Source organism: Mytilus californianus, unplaced genomic scaffold, assembly GCF_021869535.1.
Source record: "Mytilus californianus isolate M0D057914Y unplaced genomic scaffold, xbMytCali1.0.p SCAF_18, whole genome shotgun sequence".
In the NCBI taxonomy this organism is placed as follows: Eukaryota; Metazoa; Mollusca; class Bivalvia; order Mytilida; family Mytilidae; genus Mytilus; species Mytilus californianus.
The window spans coordinates 7,003,897-7,014,782 of record NW_026262666.1 but is presented as its reverse complement, the minus strand read 5'-3'; the positions used below and the strand labels follow the sequence as shown (position 1 = coordinate 7,014,782).

General features: G+C 31.3%; 2 protein-coding genes across 4 annotated transcripts in view; one reads left to right on the top strand and one right to left on the bottom strand.

Annotated features, from left to right (window-relative positions):
* Nucleotides 1-10,886, bottom strand: part of LOC127726647 (uncharacterized) — a 299,596-nt gene that overhangs the window by 268,343 nt on the left and 20,367 nt on the right. For 2 of the 3 annotated variants that reach the window (XM_052234083.1, XM_052234085.1), the window contains exon 2: nt 6,567-9,130. In XM_052234083.1, coding sequence (XP_052090043.1) covers nt 7,797-9,130 — 1,334 coding nt within the window. In that variant the 3' untranslated portion in view covers nt 6,567-7,796. Of the gene's footprint in view, nt 1-6,566; nt 9,131-10,886 lie in introns of those variants that run through there. The other variant, XM_052234084.1, reaches the window with a different exon arrangement.
* Nucleotides 3,741-10,886, top strand: part of LOC127726656 (putative inhibitor of apoptosis) — a 41,204-nt gene continuing 34,058 nt past the window's right edge. Inside the window, exon 1 of the mRNA XM_052234102.1 lies at nt 3,741-3,835. The gene's annotated coding sequence lies outside the window, so the exon portion shown is untranslated. The remainder of the gene's footprint in view (nt 3,836-10,886) is intronic.

The following is a 10,886-nucleotide window of genomic DNA, read 5'->3' as shown; positions in this document are numbered from 1 at the left end:
GACTTGCATTATTGATTTTAAATGTGTTACATTGTTCAAATGTTTAATAATGATATTGTGAGGCCTTATTTTTTAGGCATGCTCCACTAAATGTGAAGTGACCATATTGTTCATTGTTAGATTTTTGTAAGTGGTAAGCTTAGGAATAACAGAAATACATGCCCACTCCCGAAATATAGCAGTTGAGAAATTTATTTGTTTTAACAGATTTGTTAAGTACAAGTTTGTGATTGCATGATATGTCATTACTCTCAACACCCTTAGAGGGACTTTTGAAGAATTGCTTTCAAACATCAATCATGGGTCATAAAACATTATATTCTGTTAACAGTTTCACCATTTCTTCTAAAACATTTTTTAAAGGTATGGGAGAACCTAAGGTTGTTCTCCGAATAGGTCTGGTATATAAGATGGCCGCAACATTTTGGCATTCTGGATTTGATTGATTGACTAATATAAAAATAAAGAGATGTGGTATGATTGCCAATGCGACAACTATCCAACAAAGTTCAAATAAAGATGTAAGTAATTATAGGCAACCGTATGGCCTTCAACACTGAGAAAAACCCATACCGTGTATAGTTGGCTATAAAAGGCCCCGAAATGAAACATATATGAATCAAATCTAAAGACTAAAATATCAATCAGTACACATGCAGAGTCCAATGGATTTAGTGTAAAGACGTCATTAACAGTCCGAGCAATGCCAATATATAGGTATCGACAGATTGTAGTAGCGTGAATGTGCATATGTGTAGAAAAATAGTTTTTATTATGGTTTTAATTTACTGATAACAAAATATTCATACCAATAAAAACAATATTCAAAGATCTAATTACAGTGCTGAATTGGTTATCTTTTAGAATAAGTTATTTAAACGATTGTTAAGTTTACCCGGATCGTATCTAAATTGCCGTGCTCGGTTAACAACATTCTCGTAAAAGTTAGGATGTGCTATTCCGTTTGAAATAAGTTTTCTACAGGTACAGCCAAACTTGCAAACCAAATCTTTCTATATATGGAAGAATATAGTAAAGGTTTTAAGTAATTTGCGGTAACAAAATCCTTGAATTAATATTTTATCAGTAATACATAAATTACGCTCAGTGAAGTCAAAAACGTCACTTCATATACGGGCATAGCGAACGTGTTGTAAGACGGTGCCAAAGGAACATCAACGTCCGAAAAAGGAAAATTAACAAAAGGAAGAGAAAAATCGTCCCTTTTGTCGAAAATTTTGTGAAGAGTTTCTCGTGTAAAACTGAAATATCTAAATTAGAAATGGACTGTTATTGCTGTTAATTTCTTGATTTATTTATAGTAAGTTCCTATGGGTAAATTTTGGTATTATATTTAGGGAATTCATGATTACCTAACGAAACAATATCATCAAGAAAACGGTAAGTGTTGTTGAATTTATCAATGAAATCGAATATAGACGGGTCTTTACTGAGTTTTGCCATAAACTGTGATTCATAACAGAACAGGAACACGTCTGCTATTAAAGGGGCACAATTAGTGTCCATAGCAATACCTACAATTTGTCGATAAACTTTATTGCCGATTCGTAAATAAATGCTGTCGAGGAGAAAACGCATAACAAACAGCGGTAAATGCTACATGCATATTTATGACAATAACATTTTAATGTATTATAAGTGATGCTGATGATATTGTGCTTTGTACAAGACGAGGAGTCGGATTTTAATTCGCTAGCTCAAAAAATTACAGCTCGAAGCAAGTCATGTACCCGTTTTTGTCTGTCTTCTGGTTCGAATTCGACTACAGATTGCTCATACTCTTATTTGCCAGGCAGCAAAAACCAATTTTAAAGTCTTTCGTTTGAACCAACCAGGGATGAAATCAATAAGGCAGTGGGATTTTAGAAATATAGAAAATCAAGTTTAGTTCTTACCAATTTTGAGAATTTTTGAAGAATGTAACAAGTCAACTGTTTTAAGACAACCTTGAGACTTAGTTACCGTAGATATATACAACTCTTCAGAAGTTATATGTTTGATTTATAAGTCATGCATGTATGTGTGTTTTGTTATCTGCGGCTCCTTATATGCTGTTTTTTTTATAATTTGTAGATTATCAGCAAATTTCTAAATTTCAACTATTTATTCGATCGCTCTGCCAGTTTACACGTTATATTTATTAACTAATTTCTTAACACGAAACTATATCGTACTTTATATATGCCCTTCTATATGTCGATATACAGTTATTTAGAATGTCAGTAATTACCATTTCAGTTGTATATTATTGCACACCTTATACCAAATCGTATAGTGTTAATTAGATTATTTATCATTTCTTTAATTCTTGAAAAACAAATTCGCAAATAGTTACAAACATGCAGTTATCCTTACGACCTTTAAGCGAACTAAAATATAAAATTGTATAGTTTTCATAAAATCATGAGACTTGTTTGCTTTAAATAGCGAGAGACGATATGTTGCTGGTGTATATTTAACCTCCATTGCAGTAGTATTTTTCACTTTCTGGTTTTCGAAATAGAAAAATATCAGATTTTACAAATACATTTGTACTACAAACTACATTTCAATCAATTGAAAACAATAAGACTTTGTATTATGTTTTACCAAAATATCTAAGAAATCTTAGTACGTATTTCATGTTTTCCTTGTCAAATAATTTAAATATATTGTCTTAGTTATGGGTGGTCAAAATGACTATAGCAATCACCACTTCTAATTAAGAGAAAATAACGTTTAAGGAACTACTAACAAATGTTTCAAAACCTTCTGCGGAAATCAACACCTTTAATTACCTATTCCTAATTAGATAGTCCATCGATTTCCAAAACAGTTTAATTCAAACAGGATTAAAATTATCGCAGTATAAACCAAGTTAATTGTGGGTTTTTGGTTTTTTTTTTACATATTTTCTAAGAAGTGTATTTTTTATTATTAAACGATTGGTGTCTTCATCTTTTTTTTTTTTTTTTTTTTATTCAAGATGCAACCGTTAATTGATTCTGGGATACTAGCATTTTTATATAAATTACATCCTTGTTACGTGTCATTCAAATATTATCATAAAGGCCACACTGTTTCCCACCAATGTTTGAATACAAGTCATTACTTATATCATTACTTTGAACTTTGGATATGTTTAATGAACTCTTATCAGTATTGACAAACTTAATGCCTTTTTAAAATATAATTTTATCTGCTTTGCTCTATATTAAAACTTTTTTAAATAAAGAATGAAAAGCATTTCAGAGCAATAAGCAATTAAGACGAAACTATCTTTTAATTGCAACATCCGTTTTTGAACAAGTACATCCTGTACATATTTCATTAAAATTATTCAAATATATAATTTTAATTCTGTCAATATCGAAGAAATGGCCTCTAGAAGGCGACGTCTATTCTCGGGACTGGCGGTCTATCCGTAGCATAATCGAGTCAGTGGCCATACTATATGAGCGTACGATAATTAATTCTTGACATGAGACATGCATAGTCTTTACACACTACATATGGCATTCATTTAAATCCTTGTTTTATCATTTCTTTTTATATCATCAGTAAATAAACTATATTTAAACCGTATATTGTAATACCCAAGAAATCGGCTGATCGCATTTGATAAAAGACAGTATCAAAAGAAAAAAAAACATTTAACAATCCAAACCTTCGAAAATAGAAATAATAATGTATATCCCTATTCCTAAAAATGACAAGTGAAAGTAAAAGTATTCGTGCAAGTTTCTGGAAATTTGTAAATAATACCCGTAGCAATTGTTCATTTGTATATAAGTTATAGCAGATAGTTTAAAAGCGTAAACAGAAACATTGTCAGGTATGTGTTAATATTTATTTGTTTTGATCAAAATTAGTTTTAATATTATATTCAAACCAGGTGCAAGTCCTTCAGACAGATATATCAGGATAGTTTGGGTTTTTTGTATAGAGGGCTATTTTTTTCCTCAATTCAGCAGAAATCGAAGTTATGGTAGACTCTAGCTTTATTATTTTGTCAATTTATTACCCATGCAAAGAAGCCTCTGACAATCTATGTCATGTTAATTACTGGATCACTTTTTAAAAAAAAATTAAAACATACGAAACACTCATTCAGTTACAGTGTGTGACTTTTTTTTATCAGAAAACTGTTAAGGAATAAGTACTCTGAGAATCATCAAGTATTGAACAGTTTATGCACCTGAGTTCATCCCCGGAATTTGGTTGGGTTCGTGATGCTTAGTCCTTAGTTTTCCTTATTGTGTTTTATATACTGTTTTTTGTCTTTTGATTGTTTTTAAAAATGGCATTTTCAGTTTGTTTTCAACTAATGAGTTGGAATATCCCTTTTGGAATCTTTCGCATGTCTTTTCTGACTGCACATTTGGCCACATTCATTTATAATAGCGGAATCAATTTAAATGCTATTGATTTTGTTCTAAACAAAAATATACATATAAAAGAAGAGGATATTGATCATTGAGAACTTATTTAGTAATCATTGAGAACGTTTTGGATCCCAACATTTTGCTTGTCAGGAAGTCAGGAATATGAGAGTTGGTTTCCGTTCGTTCCCTTGGTTGATAAAGTCTAACGTTTCATTTTGTCAGATTTTATGGACTTCCCTTTTTTTAAATTACATAAGTGTTCGGTATTTTTGTTAACACCTGATTGCTAACGATAACGTATTTACACCAGAAAATGCATGAAGGAACAATGATGCTAAAACAACAAGATATTCAAATGAAAAAAACAAATGGAACATAGTCTACAAAGTAAAATATGAAAGGGACGTCTAAATGAGACTTGAGAGTATGAACATCGAATTAGAATCTATAGAAGACATTTCAGCGGTTAGTAATAGACCTAATAATATAATTACACATTCTGTTGTTTAAAATGAAACGCCTAAGAGGAAAAAGTGTTAAAAAGATCAACATAAAATTTCAGTAATAAACGATATAATACGAAAATCAATTTCCGAAAAGAAAAATGTCTTCTACAAATGGAAAGCTGATGTTAGACCCGTGATTTTAAACATTGTGTATCTTAAGAACAAGAAATGGCCCACCACATACTTAAAACTGAATGTGGACTTGCGGTAGCAAGTACTAGGAGAATATGTGAACGCCAACAAATGATACTGGCAAGATCATCCGACAAACATATTTTCTTCAACCCTATTCAATAAGAAAGAGTGCGGCTAATTTAATACATTGAATATCTTAATATTGCCGGAGATTTTTTTAACAATAATTTGAAAATGAATAGCTACAGGCCACAATTACAAAAACAGGCTTAGGAAAATTCTGATGCTAACTACGAACTTGACTTTTTGAATCAGGTAGAAGAAGAGGTTAAAGTTATTCATAATATGTAGGGCACACTTTTGACATCGGGTCATCGAAGAATTTTAATAAAAAAAACTCATAGAAACACAGAAGCAGTTTTTTTCTGAGATAACTTAAGAAAGTATAATTCATGGCGGCAAATTTTCTACAGTCGTTCCTCGATAAACTAAAAGACGAAATCTTCGACCTCGGTAACATTTTCGGCATGTTGAATATTTTGAAATATTATTTCCGGTGTTCAAAAAGGAATATCAAAGAGAAGACTGGTTTTAAAGGGGAGTAACTGTTATACACACTTAAGGAAATTATAACAATCAGAGAAAATTCCAAGATCCTATAGATACAGAACCCGTTACAGAGGCTTTACTAACGATATTAGTGCATTGTTATGCGACCTATTCAAAATGGAAGTAAAGACCTGATTCTCCCTACTTACATTGCATTATTAAACAGAACATCTGCGTTTGACATTATTGTTCATGCCAATTTAATTAAAAAAAACTATTTCAAATAGGTTTATCAGATAAATAAATACTTTCTAAAGTAACGCTTCTTCTTGTGTCAAATAGAACGATAACATCTCAGATAACTCCATAAAAGAACAATGAATTAGACAAGGAAGTGCAGGAAGTGCTGATTTATATTAAATCTATGCGAATTCGGTTTTGATTATTCTTTCTAAAACTTGAATTGAATACCATTTGAAAATACCAATTGTTGTGCATCCTTACGTGCAGATGATACCGCTATCTTATATAATAATAATCCACTCAATTGAAATCCAGATTCTGATTAACATTGTGGTTATTTAAAGCGAATATGATATTCACACCCGTATTTTGTGCGAAAATCAGGAGATGAAAAAATTGATGACTTTATACATCATGTACATGTCATGAATCAATATATTGGGAATTCCAGTTTGGAAGTTCGGTTTAAGGGATTAGACTTCGATGCTGACGAACTTAGTCCAGTCGGCTGTAGGGTATGATTTGTTACTTCTGGATACTAGATTAAGGTGACGGCAATATTTGTCACATTCTAGGCGTGTGTGGTTTCCAGTTGCTTAAGTTTGCATTAAATAGTTAAGCGGCGAACTAAACAGTTCGTACCATGAATTTTCCTGTGAAATCATTGTATTAACATTATCTACCAATTATCTAAGGTTTTAAAAGTTTTTTCTTATTTGAGTTAGCAAGTAAGGAACAAAACAAAAAGTGATTATTTATAACTTTATTACATTAATTACAAACAGACTTTAAAAACTAACCCGAAATACCAGGAGAGTTTTAGGAGACGACTATTTGTTTGAGGCAACAGAATTTTGGAAATGAATACAATTGCCTTGTCAGAACCGAAAGTAATTACTATAAATTAAGAAATTATTGCGTGGTTTTTATTAAGGCGAATAATGCAACTGCTTGAGTATCGCAAAAATAAGAACTCGCATTCTGATATCTGACATGTCTGATACTTAAGTCTGTATGTTACTTTTCCTAGAATAGCAATAATTAAATTCTCATTTTTGTTCATATTTCAAAAATCGCAACAACAAATGCACGCAAAAATTTCTGAATTTACGATAATCATACCGTGAAAGACTAAACGTATATAGTTTGCCTCACAAAATGAAGTAAACACTTGCAAACGAAATTTTATGGAAAAATTGATATCTCAAACATTAAAATAAATCGTCCCTCCGTGAAAAAGCCTCCTGCCCCTACCAAAACTCCATTAGTGAATAAATGGTATGGATCAAACATTTTGTTTTAATTGTCTAATTACTTGTTTGACCCGTTGTTTCACTCATAATAACATTATTTTGGATACCATTCATTTCTACACCTGCTCTTACCTTAACAAGGAGCCATTACCTGGTTTATAACTTGTACAAGTAATCCTAAACAGAAATGTTTCAACCAAAAGTGTTGGACTGAACAATTTGCTATTTAAACACGTATGTTTTAACACCAGTCTCTTGTTGGTCTTGTTTTAAACTCTGATTGAAATTTCTTGTCACTATAATTAATGACCTCTCTTTTATATAGTATCAGTGCAAAGGTCCTATATATCCTTTTATCAATAAAGCATTTTTGACTTTTATAGTTGATATAATCTGATATATGGCTTATGGAAATTGCATAAATTAATGACTGTTTCTCTATTTTTCTGCGCTTTTTTTAGTTAGTTTTTTTGTTATGCTTTTATTTTCCAACATTCTTACCTGGAGTACAAACATTGCACTAATGTGAATGAGGTTGTTGAAAACTTACTCGTGAAATTAATGTACATTCAATAAATTATAATAATGAGTTGGCAGTTGATGAAAAAATTATTTACAAAATGATATAAACATACTTTTGAAATGAGGCTAGATCTCAGTTTGGTACTTGACAGTTGCACAGATGAATAAGGCTCTCATTGATAACTGTAGTCTATGACCTTTGTTCATAGATCATCACAAAAGTTTTCAGAAACGTCTTTGTAAGCAGACAACGTTTTTGTGTCTTCAAAAAGGACAGTGTTATCAAGGTCACGCGGCATTAGGGGTTTGTTTGAGGAATTTAACGGGTAACAACTTGGTTTATAATCTTCTACCCTGATATGCACCGTCTGCTTCCCAGATTGTAGCTGTTCAGTCGTATCACAATCTGACGTACTTTTGGTGTTTCGTATCTCGTCTTCTTGTTTATTTTCCACATCAGTACTTAGTTCTATATCTTGTGATTGGTCTTCCTTGACTTCTCTGGGCTCAATAAACGTTTCTATGTTATTTGTTTCTTCTGTTCTGTTATGTGTCTCTTCCATTTGCATAACTTTTGTTGATCGGTCTTGTAGTGTGTCGTTCACTTGCAATTCACTAGAATTAGAATTTGCACTTGTATTTAATAAATGAATCTGTCTTCCTGTTTCATTCTTTTTATTGTTGAATATTGTTGACATTTTACTTCTCTTTCGCCAACAACAAAAAATAGTCAGCGCAATCATTATGCAAGAAACAATGATACTGACAATAATTCCTGCTACAATTCCTGGGTTATGGAGTTCGGTATTGTCTGACTCGTTTGTGTGTGATGCATCTGAACGATCAAATTTCCAAGACTCTATTCCTTTGTTATCAAATTCTTCTTCGTGATAAGTTTTGATTCTTTCTAAAGTACTAAGAATAAATCCTATTCTATAATAAAAGAAACTGTTTAATGTTCCCACATTGAACTCCTGAAGTTTAAGTCTACCCGCCTGGAAAGCACTTTCATTATAAATGTATACTCCTAAATTTGGTGACATTCTTGGTTCGTTACAAGATTTCTTCATTTTACAATCCAATGTCGCTAAATAATGATGTGTTGTTGGAGGATCACAAGGTTTAGTGTATGAACCAGTGGCTTTTGGTACCGATACATTCAATTTCTGCAAAATTTTATCAAATAACTTTGTGTCTACAGTATCCTGGACCGATAATTTACAAACAAAAAAACTAAATAGTTCATAAACATCTATGTTTGAATAGGGTATACTGATAACATATTTAGGAAATAGAGTCCCCTTATTATTCAGGATAACGAGTACTGGTGCAGATTTGACGGGTTGAATGCAGATTTTGTGTAACTTACATTCTTCATCTGGTAAACAATGATACAAAGATGAGTTGTCACAGAAATTTGTTTTGGCTAAAAATCTTTCTCTGTCTTCAGGACACTCATTCACGACTGTACAGAATATGACACTAATTCCACCAAATATTATGGCTGCTAAATAAGTGGTCGAATGCATCTTTAATCCTAAAACAAAATAAGAATTTAATTTGCTATGCTTTTGATTAGTGGGTCAATATAATAAAATACAAAAAAGGATAACAAAAATACCTCTCTAAGGTATATTCAACCAGAGGCTTTAAAGAGGCAATGTGGTTTACATAAGTCTATGTGCATCTTCAACAATGGACACAGTTTCTCTCTATCTTCTTTAGTTTTTGTCCAAAACACAAACAAAAGGTAAAAATTGTTTAGGGCAGTCACTCCTATAAATTGTCTATGTCAAAATAAGACTTATTTGTAGATCTTGTCTTGTTGATAATTTTTGCATTTCAAAATGTCTATCTATCTTTTATAGTTTTCAAGATTAAAGGCAGAACACTGAAAATGAGTAAAAATAGTTATTAAAGAGGAATAACTCCAAAAAGGAGAGAACTGACAATTTCAACCAATTGACGTATATATTAGTAGATCTTGTCTTGGTGATAATTTTTGCTGTTTAAAGTTGCTGTCTATGTATTATAGTATTTAATGAGATATTAGGCTCAAACATAAAAAATGATAAAAATCGTTATAAAAAGTCAATAACTCCAATAAGAAGTTATTCGTAGATTTGGATCATGTAACATATTTGCAGATCATGTCTTGCTATTCTTTTTGGTTTATTAAAGTTTCTCTTTATCTTTAATAGTTTTCAAGGTAATAGGCAAAAATGAAAAAGAATGGAAAAAAATCGTCATTAAAATGCAATAACTCAAATAAGGAGTAAACTCGTGATTTCGACCATTAAGCATATTTGTAGATCTAGTCTTGCTAATAATCATTTTTGCTATTTAAATTGTCTCTCTATCTATTATAGTTTTTCAGATATTAGGTTATACGCATAAAAAAAGCTAAAAATCTTCATAAAAGAGCTAAATTTCAAACACTGCCAACTTAACTGTAGATGATTAATTGGTGGTTGCTTAATGTCTAGTGGTGTGTCATATGTTAAAGTCGTCAAAAATACAATTGTCCTTCGATGCACGAAATTTGATACCCACGAAAATAAATGAATCATCAATAAATCAGATTTTTGACATAATTTGATTTTTCCTTTCTAAAAAAAGATATTTTTATCTAAGTTTGCCTTCTTTTTTTTTTTTTGCTTAACAAATTTAAACTTGTTCTGTCAATCTATCGTTGTGTTTAATATAAGGAATACTAGTATAAAGGAAAGAGGATCGAGTCACAAGTTTCATACTTCTGCAAGGGGAACGAAAAACAACTTGGTATTTTACATATTTTGATAATGCTAAAGTACATACATATGATTAAAGATTAAAACGATATATATGCAAGTTCCTTATTTTAAAAAGTGCAGGTTTGTGCGTCTTATACTATTATACAATTCGGAAACTTCAATGTAGCCGGTTTTTGATTTGACATCTTCATGTTGAGCAAATTTCAAAATATTCCTAGTTTAAGGTTCATTTTCCTAAATAGTGTAGCTTAGTTATAGTTTTCTATGTTATGATTTGTAAACTGTTGTTTGTCTCTTGGTCTTTTTTCAATTTTTAGCTATGATGTTGTCAGTTTATTTTCGACTAATGAACTTGAATGGCCCTTTGGTATCTTTCGCCTTTTGAAATTATGCATACACGGTAAAGATGTGTTCCAGTCGTAGTTTTGCATCCATAGGGTAAGGTCATTTCGTTTTTTTCTTTTTTGCATCTGCATGTCTCTTTAGGGAGGAATAATGTGACGCCTTTTGTTGCTGTTACTGTGTAGAAAGGAGGAATCG